At 40.6% G+C, this 16,557-nt stretch overlaps 1 protein-coding gene across 7 annotated transcripts in view; it reads left to right on the plus strand.

Annotated features, from left to right (window-relative positions):
* The window catches only part of PTPRS (protein tyrosine phosphatase receptor type S), a 715,207-nt gene that overhangs the window by 613,963 nt on the left and 84,687 nt on the right, over window positions 1-16,557 (plus strand). For 5 of the 7 annotated variants that reach the window (XM_069767783.1, XM_069767788.1, XM_069767782.1 and 2 more), the window contains one exon: window positions 2,578-2,619. The exons of the other annotated variants lie outside the window; for them this stretch is intronic. In XM_069767783.1, coding sequence (XP_069623884.1) covers window positions 2,578-2,619 — 42 coding nt within the window. The remainder of the gene's footprint in view (window positions 1-2,577; window positions 2,620-16,557) is intronic. 7 annotated transcript variants of the gene reach the window in all.

The following is a 16,557-nucleotide window of genomic DNA, read 5'->3' on the forward strand; positions in this document are numbered from 1 at the left end:
CAGAGACCAAAGGTAATCCTTGAAGGAGCTGCAGAGTTCCCAAGCAGAGACTGGAGTATCTGTCCACCATAGAGGTGGCATTTATGGAAGAGTGAACAGAAAAAAACCCTTTGCTCACGCACAAACATTGTAAGGCTTGTTTTCAGATTCTCAAAAGACATGTAGGAGACTCTTCAAATGGAGGAATATGTTGTGGTCAGATGAAACAAAACTTGAACATTTTGGCCACCAAGGTAAATGCTATGTCTGGCGCAAAATTATCACAGCTCATCACCCTGAGAACACCATCCCCACAGTCAAACATGGTGGTGGCACCTCCATGCTCTAGGGATCTTTTTCAGCAGCAGGGACAGGGAAAATAGTCCGAGTCGAGAGGAAGATAGATGGTGCGAAATACAGGGATATTCTTGAGCAAAAGCTGATTCAGTCTGTCAGTGACTTGAGACTGGTATGGAGGTTCATCTTCCAACAAGACAATGACCCAAAGTAAACTGCTAAAGCAACACTCAAGTGGTTTAATGGGAAACATGTAAATGTTTTGGAGTGGCCTAGTCAAAGCCCAGACCTTAATCCAATTGAAAAACTGTGGTCAGACTTGAAGATTGCTGTTCACTAGCGGAAACAATCTTTTTCAAAAGATTTATTGGATTTTTCAACTAGAACAGGGTAGTTAAGAGGGGTGGGTAGGGGAGGGAGGCAAAGGGAGGTGGGAAAGGGGAAGGGATATGATGGGGGAAGCAGAAACAATCTAACTTGAAAGAGCTGGAGCAGTTTTGCCATGAGGAATGGGAAAAAACTCCCAATGGCAAGATGTGGAATGCTCATAGAGCCTTATCCAAGGCGAGTTGCAGCTGTAATTGCTGCAAAAGGAGAATCTACAAAGTACTGACTTTATGTACCCTGAAGTTTTCAGTTTTTTTTGTCCTATTTATTGTTTGCTTCACAATAAAAGAAATCCAAATGTTTACAGTTGTAGACATGTTCTTTTCATGAACTGATGCAAACCCGCAAAAAAACGTGAAATTCCAGGTTGTGAGGTAGCTAAACACGAGAAATGCCAAGGGGAGACCAACAAAGTTCCTTACATTAAACTTATATTAAAAATTTTGCTACCGTAGGCCACCAAGTATACTGAAATGAACGCTCTCACTAACCCAGATTACCACATATACAGATATTAACACCTCCAATGCTGTTCATAATTAAGAATTCTTACATTAACCCCTTCACTGCCCTGGTGCACCAGAGATACTGATAGACTTTCATAAGTTACTCTCAATAACTTGCTGGCATTTTGACCCATTTTTCCTGAGAGCACTTGTGTAACTGAGTCAGCTGTGTAGATGTCTTTGCCCATATTGTACTTTTTCTATTCTGCTCTTACATTTTCTATGAAATTGATGTCGGAGCCTTAATATCAAATGCATAAGACATTTTGCCAACTACAGTTAGCTCAAATGACGCCAAGTGGCGTATAAGACCATGACATTATTTAATGGAATTTTTCAATCCATTTCAACATGTTGTAAAACAACTAGGTGTGTTCAAACTATTGCTCCACATGAATGTTGTCAGCTCTGACCCTTCCCTCCTTACACTGACTGTCTTGAGATGAGATCTGGAAGTGTTTGTAACTTATGTCTGCGTTTCAACATAACGCAGACATCAATGAGTAGAGGAGGGTGTTTTTTCCCTTATGTGCCTGCTTATGATTGGTCAACCTCATTCAGGGGTAAAAGTACACGCCCACAGAGACAAATCCCTGGTAATGCTCAGTTGAGCTATAATCTAAAATTTACAAGCTAATATCTCTGCCACAGAGAGGAGAAATTTAAAAAGAGAAACATTTTACTTAGCTCTGCAGGCACTATTCCGTGATGTGGCCAGTTTAACAAGCTCAAACTGGTGAAAAGTCCTCTTAAAGGACTACCATTACATTTACACTGTTTGCATTTACTTATTTGTGAAAATACATGTGGCATTAAACATAAACAATATTTAGAATCATTTTTCAAATAAAAAATAATGCAATCATTGGTAATATCTTTCATTTTATGCCTCTTAATTGAGCAAAAAGAGGTAATGAATTGAACATGAACAGCTTTAATCAACAGTTGCAGACTTTTCATGTTTTATAATTTGTAATTATGGTTGTATTTATTCTATTATACATACAAGTATAGTACCGTATTTTATATAACATACAGTACTGGATGGTTCCCGCTATGGATAAAATGGCTGAGTAACAACAGAACTAGAACGATAGCACCCTGACTAATCACTCTGGCTTGTGACTACTCAGATAAAGACAAGGCAGTGTTTGAGATGGATTTGCCACATTACTTATATTTTTGCAATTACAGTAGATTATGATGTGCACTATAATCTTATTTACAGTTTTTGCCGATTTCATTCATGCCAATGTGCTGGTATGTCACAAGCTCTCGCATCTCACAATAGACAGACCCAAAGTGAATGTCTTTGTTGTTAATGTAGCCCACTATGTGTTCTTGTGAATGTGAAAAAAGACATTAAAAGGCAAGTTGTTTTTATTTCTTTATTTACTGTTCTTTGCAGATTCTGGTCTCAGCAGTCCCCTCAGTGACCATGAATTTGAAAGTTAGTTCCTGTCTGTTTTGTTCCTGCTTTTTTTTGTGCTTCAATCGCTTTTTAGCTTTCAGTTTCCTTCTTTTCATTTTCTTTTCTTTTTTCCTCATTTTCTTAATGTTTATTACATTTTTTGTTTCTTTTCACATAACATCTTAGTGCCTCAGCATTTCTGTGACTGTCTCTGCCGTTTTGGATAAAGACTGTCTATTGTGCAGATTGATGCTATTTATGTAATTGAGTTTAATATCTGACAGTTAAAAGGGTTGTGTACCTTTGGGGACATTTTATTTTCTTAAATGCAAGTAATAAAAGATAAAAATCTTTTTTTCTTTTTTGTAATTGGATTTCATTAAAATTTTTCCACCATTTGCCTTCTATTGCCTCTGTGCAGAATGAGTTAACTGAGAATGCGTCAGTCAGCACTGTTATAGCAGTGCTATGACAGTCTGACGGGGAATTTATAACACTTATCTGTCTTTTTCTGAGCTCCTCAGCTGATTTATGACCACAAGCCACATTAAAGTTGAATGTAGAAGGAAGCAAAGAGCAAGGAAAAGCAAAATGGTGCAAAATATGTAATGAAACGACATATTGATTAGCATATGCATATGTAGAGGTTGTACACTGCCGGATAACTTCTGCTTAATCAATTCAGGACCTAAATGAAAATAAAAACAGTGTCCCTCTTACAACAGCACTATTCTAGGCAGAGACATGACATTGTTGTGTCAAGTGGCAGCTGCAGCCAATGGGTGGGCGCTCATCAGCTGCAGCCTTTACGGTCAGAAGGACATCCACCTTGACGGAATGTCAATGAGCTGCAGTTGATGAGTAGCCACTAGTGATGAGCGAATATACTCGTTACTCGAGATTTCTGGAGCATGCTTGGGGGTCCTCTGAGTATTTTTTAGTGCTCTGAGATTTAGATTTTATTGCTGCAGCTGAATGATTTACATCTGTTAGCCAGCATAAGTACATGTGGGGGTTGCCTGGTTGCTAGGGAATCCCCACATGTAATCAAGCTGGCTAACAGATGTAAATCATTCAGCTGCAGCAAGAAAAACTAAATCTCCGAGCACTAAAAAATACTCGGAGGACCCCCGAGCGTGCTCGACAAATCTCGAGTAACGAGTATATTCGTTCATCACTAGTAGCCGCTCATTGTCTGCAGCCAAACAATAGTGCTGACATCGCTGGAACAATGCCGCTGAAAGAGGTGAGTACAGATTGTTTTGATTTTAATTTGGGTCCTGCATTGATTAAGCTGGGGTTGTGAAGTAGAGGACAACCCCCCAAAAATTGCCCCAAAAGTGGACAGCAACTTTAACAGATCAAATTTTCCCGTTTCTGTGTGATATTTCTCATTTAGTTCCATTATATCACATTTTTCTTTTCTTACATTGTGCTCCTGAAAAAGTGATTGGCTTAATTCATACCTGAATCAGTGCCATGGTTGAGAGCTTCATAATCGTCTTTTGAAAGTGATGCACTGGGATAGCCGTATTTTTCAAAGTACCTGTCACTGCTAAAGTACGGGGTAGCTTAGAACTTTTGGCTCCGATGAACAAGCTCCACACATGTGAACATGTATTAAGTCTAATTTAGCATAAGCTCATTTAAGTGGGTGTTTTTTGTTTCTTTATTTGTTTTTATTTTCTTGTAGTATTTTATTTTATTACCATTCACATGTCCACTTTTCTGTGTTTGTATCCAGATCACTGGCAGATATGTATGTATATGTTTGTAAAATGTATGTTTTTTCACACTCTTGTGAGGCAGTGGCCAGAATATTGTGTCTTTATTTTATAGTTCACCATACTGATTACAATGTGCAGTATTTGGTAATCATTCAGCTGTGCCATTTGCATGTATCATTTGTAATTGCTGGAAATTTAAAGTGGACTATTTGAAGTGACCTAAATATTGTAACTTTTAATGTAACATTCTAAGAATCGCTAAGAAAAACTAAAGATAAGGGACAACTTTTCTAATTTTGTTAGGGAGTCATAAGGCTACTGATTGCTTTTGTTACAAAAAGGGGCTTGGACGCTAAGATGACCTTTGTTGTAATGTTATAGGTATTTCTGATTGATATGCTGTATGGTGTTAAATGTTACCTAATTAGACACTGGAACTCTCTATTTATTGTTACATTTAATTTTTTTACTTTTTTTCTGGAATGTATTAAATCCAAACATTAAAGTGAAGGCAGGTGTTGCTTGATTTTATTAGTTCTGATTTGTCACCAAAGATGGACGGGGCTCGAAATTTTCAATGTCAAACATTTTACTTTTATTTTTGACATGCAGAATGTTTCACGTTCAAGGCCAGTTATAAGAAATTCCAGTAATCAATAGCAGGTCTAGTAGTAGGGTAAAAGAATCAAAATGGTTGAATACTGTTTCTGTTGTAATCCTTAGAGAGTGTTTCTTGGATTTTCAAAATATCCCTATTTGGGTAAGCATGGGTTAAGTGTCGAAATAATGCGATTACTAATTAACCTTGCTGTGTTGAAAATGAGAAGTCTTCTGAAGAACTTGGCAATTGGTCCCTCAGGGTCAGTAAAGAGTTGTGGAGGGATTTTACATGTTACTCTTCACTGAATTCAAGGTACTGACCTGTAGAATCTGTAGTCTACCCAGCAATAAATATGTTACATCTTCTTTTCCCCAGTCACTGATAAACCACTTCTGCCAATCCCCAACATCTTTAAGTGATATAATTTGTCTGTGGTACAGTCACAAAAGTGCCTCTAACTTTTTAATTAAATACACTGCATGCTCTAGATTGCAGTAAGGGTAACAGCAAAGCGCCCAGACTAAAAAGCACAAAGCTGTTAGAAGTTAAATGGTTCTGTCCTGTAGTTTTCTGTTCTTAAAGGAATTGTTCGGGTTTAAATTACAAGTTTGCAGTCTTTCTATGTGACTGCAGGCTTGTGAATCCTCACATCACACACACTACACACTGTTAGGATTCTCCATTGCCGGGGCTGGGAGTGGCAGTCATGTGACTACAAGAATGTGATATGCATAATCCCGGCCACGTGATGACTAGATGGGTGCGGCCTTGTTCAATACAAGTGTATTGATCGAGGCATGACACAGTCTAGTTAGAATGTTGCCAACAGTAAGCATATCTCATACTTGTGATCCCATGATCACCAGAGAATTCTTACAGCATGCAGTGCTTGCTATGTGAGGATTCACAAATCTCCAGTCATATATAGAGACTGCAGACATGTAGCTTAAGACCGGACAACGCCTTTAATACAAGTAAGGTTTACCACGTGCACGTGTTGAGTATTTGGTGAGGGTTTCTTTACCCTCTGTATTTGTAAGCCCAAACCAGGAGTGGGTGATAAATACAGAAGTGGTGATATGTTTCTATCGTACTTTTCCTCTGATTGTTCTAGTCCTGGTTTTGGCTTACAAATACTGGGGTAAAAAAAAAATCACAAAATCCTGATAGTGTTAATGTGCCCTAACAGAATCATAGTAGTAATGAACCTTCCATGTCAAATCTGATCTCCTTCTAGAACCTGGAAATCAAGAGTTCAGTGCAAATACATAAATATCATCTATACATAACATGACATTGTTCCTGTAATTTTAAAATTATATACTGAATATACTCGAATATAAGCAAAGATTTTCAGCACATTTTTTTGTGCTGAAAATGCCTCACTTGACTTATACTCGAGTGAGGATCCCAGAAGGTGGAAGGGGAGCGGCAGCGGTGGAGCAGCGGATCACAGGACGCAGGAGCTGGCTGCTTCGGCTAAAGCCTGTGCCCGCTGCTAAAGAGAAAAGAATATTCACTGGGCTGGCTGTGAATATTCATTTCTCTGTAATAGTGGGCACAGTAGTCACAGCCGTCGGCCTCCTGCAGCAGCCGGGTGGTCACATGTGCCCGCTACTTAAGAGAAGTGATTATATTCACTTTACGGCGACTGTGGCTGACACTGTGTGCGCTGTTTAATTGCAATGAATACTGACTGCCCTCCACACACACAGTTCCGGCGTGGAGAGCAGTGAGTATTCTAACAGCTGTGCTCTGCTTGTAAGCAGCACATGATGTCCCTGCCATGCCCTGCTTACAAGCATAAATCAGCTGCTGGCATCGGAACAAGACGCTGCGAAGAAGAGCAGGAAGGGAAGTAGCATGGTTTATTTTTTATTATGTTTTTTGATGGGGGCCATGCATACAAAGATAGGGATGAAGAGCCATGCATACAAGGATAGGGATGAGGAGTCATGCACATTGGACAGGGATTATGAGCCATGCATACCAGGATGGGGATGAGGAGCCATGCATACCAGGATGGGGATGAGGAGCCAGGCATACAAGGATAGGGATGAGGAGCCATGCAGACCAGTATAAGGATGAGGAGCCATGCACACTGGGATAGGGATGAGGAGCCGTGCATACCAGGATAGGGATGATGAGGCAATGCATACCAGGACAGGGATGAGGGGGTCATGCATACCAGGGTAGGGATGAGGAGCCATGCATACCAGGATAGGGATGAGGAGCGCAGGAGGGGGAGTAGCATGGTTTATTTTTTATTATGTTTTTTGATGGGGCCATGCATACAAGGATAGGGATGAAGAGCCATGCATACAAGGCTAGGGATGAGGAGCCATGCACACCAGGATGGGAATGAGGAGCCACGCATACCTGGATGGGGATGAGGAGCCATGCAGACCAGTATAGGGATGAGGAGCCATGCAGACCAGTATAGGGATGAGGAGCCATGCACACTGGGATAGGGATGAGGAGCCGTGCATACCAGTATAGGGATGAGGAGCCATGCATACCAGGGTAGGTATGAGGAGCCATGCATACCAGTATAGGGATGAGGAGCCATACATACCAGGATGGGGATGAGGAGCCAGGCATACAAGGATAGGGATGAGGAGCAATGCAGACCAGGTTGGGGATAAGGAGGCCATGCATACCAGTCTAGGGATGAGGAGCCATGCATACCAGGATAGGGATGAGGAGCCATGCATACCAGGATAGGGATGTGGAGCCATGCATATCAGGATCGGGATGAGGAGCCATACATACCAGGATAGGGATGAGGAGCCATGCATATCAGGATGGGGATGAGGAGCCATGCATATCAGGATGGGGATGAGGAGCCATACATACCAGGATAGGGATAAGGAGCAATGCAGACCAGGTTGGGGATAAGGAGGCCATGCATACCAGTCTAGGGATGAGGAGGCCATGCATGCCAGGATAGGGATGAGAAGCCATGCACACCGGGATAGGGATTAGGAGCTATGCATACCAGGATAGGAATTGGGGGATAATGCATGTCCAGCTTATACTCGAGTCAATAAGTTTTTCCAATTTTTTTGTGGTAAAATTAGGTGCCTCGACTTATACTCAGATCAGCTTATACTCAAATATATACGGTAATAAATATATAATAATATGCTTAACCCCTTCCCTCCGCAATTAATTTTCATTTTGCCCTGTCATTTTTTCCGTCCCTTCTAAGAGCTTTAACTTTTTTTTAGTTTTGTGTCCACATAGCTGTATAACAGCTTGGTTTTTTTTTGGGATGAGTAGTTTTGAATTTTACTATTTAGTCTACTGGAAAACAGGAAAAAAATTCTAAGTAAGGTGAACTTGAAAAAAAAATGCAATTCTGCCATGATTTTTTTTGTTTTGTTTTTATGGCATACATTTTGGGGTAAAATTCACTCTTAATCGTGATTCTTTAGGTCAGTACAATTATGGTGACACCAAACTTGTATAGATATTTTTAATTAAGAGGAGAAAAAGAATTCAGAAATTTGTAGAAATGAGTTTTGCCAGTTTGTGTCGCCATACTCAAAGACCTGTAACTTTTTTTTTGTAAATCTGTAATCTTTTTCATCTGTAAATTGAGCTGGTTGATGGCTTATTTTTTTGCATTGCAAGCTAACGGTTTTATTGATTCTGGTTTTTGGCTACTGTGAGGGGTTGACTCACTCGGCTGCTTGCAAAGGTAGACACAGGAACGCTTCTTGTGTAAGTCACCTGTTTGCTTATTATAACACAGCATAAACCATGGCAGAGTTTAACAAAATAAATATGGCCTTCTGGCAAAACAAAAGATAAACTATAGCAAAGTCCTTGTGTTGGCGGGACTCCCCCGCAGAGGACACACAAGCCTTCAGCTCCACCTGGAGCCACTGTCTGGAGACCTTTGTGGTGTACTCAGGTCGCCTGGCAGCGTTGGATTCAAGGGGTCACAGGGATGGCAGCCTGTGCTCTGGGAACAGTGAAATAGGGATTAAAGATAAAAAGGAAAACAAAAATTAAAAAGAAGAGTTCATGATGCCAGTTGGAGTGTTCGGCTGTAAGATGGCCGGCACTGAAGATGATCCCTGGGGGGTAAGTGATGATGGCAGTGCAGGTGTTTAACCCCCTCCAACTAGGGCTGGCCCCCAGGGATAGTGATGGAAGTAGATGGTGCAGAGTAATAAGGCAGGAGACAGGGAAAGTCACTTTACCATTTACTGAAGTCCAGATGCAGTTTCAGAGGATGAAATACAACTCTCACCAGGTATACAGTTTGATCTGCACAATGGGAATTATTTATCTCTGCTGTGATTCAGCTCTAATCACTTCTGGGGCTAAGGTTTCCTGGAGTCTGAAACTTCCAGTACAGCCACGTACTCACTGTGTTTTCTCCCCCGGCAGCCCGCAGCGTGAATCCTATGTGAAGCACGTGTTTGTTCTTGCACAATCCCTCACTGAGCTATGGAGCTCCTGGGAAAAACACTTCACTGCTGGTTATGAAAACCACACAGCATCTCAGCTTACCCCGACTCTGGAAGCCTGCATGGTCAAGGGGCTGATGCCCTGATCCTTCTCAGCACTGTCCCTGGAGAGAGCACATGCCTATCCTCCATGAACATTCTCCATTTTCTTTTCACACAGTCTCCTCACAGACTAACTATGCCTCTCCCCTCCCAGTTAGGGTATCTCTGCAAACCTCTAAGCTTCAGGCCAGCGTTACACTAGCGAGTTTTACGGACGTATGAGCGCATAAAATACGTCCGTAAAACACGCATTACACACGGCCCAATGATTTTCAATGGGTCATGTCCTATCAGCCGTATATTACGCATCCGTATTATACGGCTTTCTACGGCCGTAGAAAATCGCAGCATGCTGCGTTTGTCACCGTATTGCGCAAAAAATACACCAATGAAAGTCTATGGGGGCGAGAAAAATATGGATTACACACAGATCAGCAGTGTGACTTGCGAGAAATACGCAGCGGTGTTAGAGAGAAAAGCCGGCAATTCTGTGCGGTATACAGTAAAATCACACTGACAGCTTACAATAGAATAGGTAGAATAAATGTGTACACGTAGAATAGGTATATATATATACCTATCATTGAGACACATATATGTTTATATATATATATATATATTAATATTTCATACAACGCTAGATAGCTTTAAAGCCGGTAATTCATTTGCCGGCTTTTGCTATCTCCTTCCTAAACCCGACATGATATGAGACATGGTTTACATACAGTAAACCATTTCATATCCCCATTTTTTTTGCATATTCCACACTACTATTGTTAGTAGTGTGTATGTGCAAAATTTGGGCGCTCTAGCTATTAAATTAAAGGGTTAAATGGTGGAAAAAATTGGCGTGGGCTCCCGCACAATTTTCACCGCCAGAGTAGTAAAGCCAGTGACAGAGGGCAGATATTAATAGCCTGGAGAGGGTCCATGGTTATTGCCCCCCCCCCCGGCTAAAAACATCTGCCCCCAGCCACCCCAGAAAAGGCACATCTGGAAGATGCGCCTATTCTGGCACTTGGCCACTCTCGTCCCATTCCCGTGTAGCAGTGGGATATGGGGTAATGAAGGGTTAATGTCACCTTGCTATTGTAAGGTGACATTAAGCCAGATTAATAATGGAGAGGCGACAATTATGACACCTATCCATTATTAATCCAATTGTATGAAATGGTTAAAAAACACACACATTATTACAAAGTCTTTTAATGAAATTAAGACACAGGTTGTTATAATATTTTATTAGACTCTTAATCCACCTGAAGACCCTCGCTCTGTAACAAAGGAAAAATAAAAAAGCAACAATATCTCATACCTTCCGATGATCTGTCATGTCCCACAATGGTTATTGGCCCCCCTGGCTAAAAACATCTGCCCCCAGCCACCCCCAAAAAACAACTTGAAGATGCGCCTATTCTGGCACTTGGCCACTATCTTCCCATTCCCGTGTAGCGGTGGGATATGGGGTAATGAAGGGTTAAAGTCACCTTGCTATTGAAAGGTGACATTAAGCTAGATTAATAATGGAGAGGCGTCAATTATGACACGTATCCATTATTAATCCAATAGTATGAAATGGTTAAAAAACACAGAGACATTATTACAAAGTATTTTAATGAAATAAATACACAGGTTTTTGTAATATTTTATTATACTGGTAATCCACCTGAAGACCCTTGTTCTGTAAAAAAGGTAAAATAAAAAAACAACAATATCCCTTACCTTCCATCGTTCTGTCACGTCCCACGATGTAAATCCATCTGAAGGGGTTAACTAATTTTACAAGCAGAAGATCTGCTAATGCAGCCGCCCCTACCTGTAAAACCCTGGGGAATTAATGGAATGTAGGTGAATGACCTGTAGTTACCTTCAGTCGCGGTGATGCACCCTCTGCTGGATGTCCTCATATGAACTCGAGCGTGGGAAAATATTCTGAAAAGTTCCCAGGCTCGAGTTCATATGACATTTATTTTAGCTATTCTATTCTAACCTGTCAGTGTGATTTTACTGTACACCGCACTGAATTGCCGGCTTTTCTACAGAACACCGCTGCATATTTCTCGCAAGTCACACTGTTGGTCCGTGTGTAATCCGTATTTTTCTGGCCCCCATAGACTTTCATTGGCGTATTTTTTGCGCAAAACGGTGACAAACGCAGCATGCTGCGTTTTTCTACGGCCGTAGAAAAAAACCTGGGTGTATGGGTGGATGACAAACTCATATTCAGTGGCCAGTGTCAGGCAGCTGCTACAAAGGCAAATAAAATAATGGGATGCATTAAAAGAGGCATAGATGCTCATGAGGAGAACATAATTTTACCTCTATACAAGTCACTAGTTCGACCACACTTAGAATACTGTGCACAGTTCTGGTCTCCGGTGTATAAGAAAGACATAGCTGAACTAGAGCGGGTGCAGAGAAGAGCGACCAAGGTTATTAGAGGACTGGGGGGTCTGCAATACCAAGATAGGTTATTACACTTGGGGCTATTTAGTTTGGAAAAACGAAGACTAAGGGGTGATCTTATGTTAATGTATAAATATATGAGGGGACAGTACAAAGACCTTTCTGATTATCTTTTTAATCATAGACCTGAAACAGGGACAAGGGGGCATCCTCTACGTTTGGAGGAAAAAAGGTTTAAGCATAATAACAGACGCGGATTCTTTACTGTAAGAGCAGTGAGACTATGGAACTCTCTGCCGTATGATGTTGTAATGAGTGATTCATTACTTAAATTTAAGAGGGGACTGGATACCTTTCTGGAAAAGTATAATGTTACAGGGTATATACACTAGATTCCTTGATAGGGTGTTGATCCAGGGAACTAGTCTGATTGCCGTATGTGGAGTCGGGAAGGATTTTTTTTCCCCAATGTGGAGCTTACTCTTTGCCACATGGGTTTTTTTTGCCTTCCTCTGGATCAACATGTTAGGGCATGTTAGGTTAGGCTATGGGTTGAACTAGATGGACTTAGTCTTCCTTCAACCTTAATAACTATGTAACTATGTAACACCATATAATACGGATCAGTAAAATACGGCTGATAGGAGCAGGGGCATAGAGAAGCATTGTACCATATGCAATCCGTATTTTCAGCACCTCTCTTACGTCTATAAAAAAGGCTAGTGTGAGGCCGGCCTACGGGAGCGTGGTAAATTGTGTGTGCAGTTGTCCCCAGCAGAGAAAGCATAACTCCCATCATTTACAATACACATATAATAAAATAGTACATATTTGACCATTTTGTGGTGACACAGACACAGGGTGTCACACTTTCCTCTCCAAAAATACAACACAGAGGGAAAAAAAACAATGGCTGGTTAACCCCTTCAGCACATAGCATGCTGGAAAGAAACTTATGGGTTTTTAGATCACGGAAGAAAGCAATCTTTGTGACACATATTTCCCCTCACATATAGTGCCAAGTGACCCGTCACACTATATACTACATTTCGATCTGTTTTTATTGCATTTTTTTTTTTAAATTAATAGCGACAAAAAACCCACATTTCTGGTGTTCTGATTATTTTTCCCATTACGGCATTTACTGATTAGGTAAATTAGGTTAATTAAAGGGGTATTCCAATCTCCAAGATCCTATGACAAAATGTGTAGTAGGTGTAGTAATAATATTAGCAAATATCTCCAATTACAATAATAATAATCTTCATGTATATAGCGCCAAGATATTCCGCAGCACTTTTCAGTTCAACAGTTCATACACAAGTCAAAAGTATCAATGTTTAAAATACCGTAATACAATATTTACAGCAAAATAAGATGACAATGCTCATGAGAGCTTTACACTCTACACGGAGGTGGGGGGAGACACAAAGTACAGGTGCTTATTTACAATTAGAAATGTATAGTCCTTCTGATTTGCTATGCCTCTTTCCTCATATGCAGGCATTGCAGGACCTTAGGTATCCATGGTTATGACCACTTGCTAACTGACAATTTATCAGTTGTAATAACCATTGATTCCTAAGGTCCAGCAAGCGATACATACATGCTAGCCACCTTAGGGAGAGACCCAAGTTGGGCTAAATGTAGCGGGATGAAAGAGACCGAAAAGCCCTCTACTTAAAGGAAATACATAGTGGATGCTTTCCTGAAACGGAAAGTACTTGCAAGCAGCAAGTACTTTCCGTTTCAGGAAAGCATCCACTATGTAAGGTCCAGCAATGCCTGCATATGAGGAAAGAAACTTAGTTACCGTAATCAGAAAAACAATACTACACTTCTAATTGGAGGTATGTACTAATATTGTTATTATTAGTACACCTACTACATACTAGGATAGGATATTGGAGATGGCAATACCCCTTTAATTTTGTGTTTTGATTGAAGTTTTATGAACATGGTGATGCAAAGTATGTTTATTTTGTAATGGTTTTTTTATTTTCAATGGAGGAAAAGTGATAATTTGAACTTTTATATTTTAAAAAAAATTTATGTTGTTGAAAAGTTTTTTGTATTTTTCTTCTTTATATCTTTTTTTAATCTCCTTAGGGAAGTAGAATCTACAACCCTCCAATACTATCTACTTATACTATCATGGTATTGCAGTATATTGTATAACTCTTGGTCTCCATTGAAACTCAGCACCCTGAGCTTGAGAAGTACCAAGATGGCAGCAACTGGGGTCTTCAGCTGCTAAAGTAACCCCGTGAGTGCATAATGGGTTGCCGATGGGGCCAGTGAGCATGAGCAGTGGCACACATTCTATTTGAATACAGCTGTCAGTCAGGGACTGACAGCTGCGTTTAAATGGTTAAAGACAAATGTAAGCTATTAAACATAGCTGGTATCTGCCATGTGTGGAAAGAGCTTAGCTGCTGAGCCCCACCACACGCATATGAATGCCCCCACAGTCACATACATGCACGTAATATTGCATTAAAGGGAACCTGTCACCCCCCAGGCGTTTTTAACTAAAAGAGCCACCTTGTGCAGCAGTAATGCTGCATTCTGACAAGGTGGCTCTTTTAGTTCTGGGTGCTGTAACTGCCGAAATAATCAGTTTTGTAATTTGTCCTAAATACCTTTTCTTCAGTCCTGGAGGCAGGCCTTTCCCCCCTGCTGTAGACGCCTCACAGCCATCACTCAAATCTTCTTGGCGCTGCCTCCTCACCGCTGTTTTGAAATGAGCCGGCGCCTGCGCTCTTTTCTCCTGCCTTGGGCAGGCGCAGTGAGCGCTGCCCGTCTGTCCTCTTATGCAGTCCAGCTGACTGCGCCTGTGCGGACGCCCTGCCTGTGAATCCCAGCCCCATAGTATGAATAAATAAGAAGACACTGCGGGGCTGGGATTCACAGGCAGGGCGTCCGCACAGGCGCAGTCAGCGAGACTGCATATGAGGACAGACGGGCAGCGCCCATTGCGCCTGCCCAAGGCAGGAGAAAAGAGTGCAGGTGCCGGCTCATTTCAAAACAACAGTGAGGAGGCGGCGCCAAGAAGATTTGAGTGACGGCTGTGTGGCGTCTGCAGCGGGGGGGGAAGGCCTGCCTCCTTGACTGAAGAAAAGATAGGACAAATTACAAAAAGGATTATTGTGGCATTACAGCACCCAGAACTAAAAGAGCCACCCAGTCAGAATGCAGCATTACTGCTGCACAAGGTGGCTCTTTTAGTTAAAAATGCCTGGGGGGGGGGGAAGGGGGTGACAGGTTCCCTATGAGTGGTTAAGGATTATTTTATTTAGATATCTGATATTCGGATCCTCCCAAATTATCTTTTCTTTAAAATGTCTACCTCTAAATATTGCCCTGGCAAGGCGTCTTAATAAAGAATTAATCAGTTTTACCTAGGTAGTGCCTGGTCTGGCAGAGTGGACTTATATTAACTGCTTGCAAACTGTCAATAGTTGGTCAAGCAATCACTGGAAAAGCTTAACATTTCAATAAACTTTGCATAAATTAATAGTACAGGTGATAAAAAGAAACTTTGTATTACATTTTATTAGAGAAATCAGCCTCCTATTCCACTTATCAGACACCAAATGAAATATGTGGTGAAGATAATTGTGAATATAATGTAAGTTCTGCCAAATTATATGTAATTTGGCTGTAAAATTTACATAACTAGACAATTTTAGTATTAATTATCATTATCATGCAAAGTTTAATTCAGATCAAGACAGCACAGTACTGTTGTATAATCTCCTCCTTGCTGCTGCAGCTTGTCCCTGTGTGCTAAAAAAAAGGGTTGCAGAGCAAGAATCCCTCTGTCCTATGCACAGGCCATTAATATAAAAGTCCTGGGCAACCCCTTTAACTTGTGAGTAATGTGGTTTATGTTATTTTATTCAATATTCTGCTGATTGGTTTATTTTTGTAAAAGGATGTTGCTAAAGCTTGTGGTGGTCTAAGGGGTGTAAACCAACTCTTAAAGTACGAGAACTCTGGTAACATGAAGTATTTGAGCTTCCTTGGTCACCATGAGTAGGAGGTAGTGGAAGTTGATTGAGTTGTAGGTTTTGTGTTGGGTTTCTGACTTTGGACTAGTTGGCAGATTTAACTGCTTATTGTTTCTATATTCATGTTAGATTGTGGACTTCTATTTTAAAACTCTTTTTGCTACTAGTTGTACTAAAATATGTCGGTGGTTGGAAATTTTTATTATCTGAGATATAGAAGAGGAAAAGTTTACTTTAGAAACTGCACCATCTTCACAACTAGTTTCTGTAGATTGGATCTGATTCAAATGAAACCAATCTTAAATATTCATCACATGGATAAGAAAGCATTTATTTATTATTTATTTCTGCATTTATATAGCGCCATCATATTCCTCAGCGCTTTACAGACATCATCATCACTGTCCCCACTGGGCTCACACTCTAAATTCCCCATCAGTATGTCTTCAAATATTCTCAGTTTTGTTTTTTGCTAATTTTAAATTTCATTTTAATTTTATGCTCTTTAATTAAATAAATCTGGAGATCATGCTTTTCCTCTTTCTTTGCTGCTTTATTAAATATGTAATATTATTTCTGTGTTTTTGAAGTTCCCTCATTCTTTGGCCTATAACCTTCAATCACAGTGTTTGCTGCATATCGCTTATGAAATGAAAATTTAGATCTCTATTTTCTTTCTAGGTAAAATTTCGAGCCCTGCCTTCTGA

This window comes from Ranitomeya imitator, chromosome 1 (assembly GCF_032444005.1).
Source record: "Ranitomeya imitator isolate aRanImi1 chromosome 1, aRanImi1.pri, whole genome shotgun sequence".
NCBI classification, from domain to species: domain Eukaryota; kingdom Metazoa; phylum Chordata; class Amphibia; order Anura; family Dendrobatidae; genus Ranitomeya; species Ranitomeya imitator.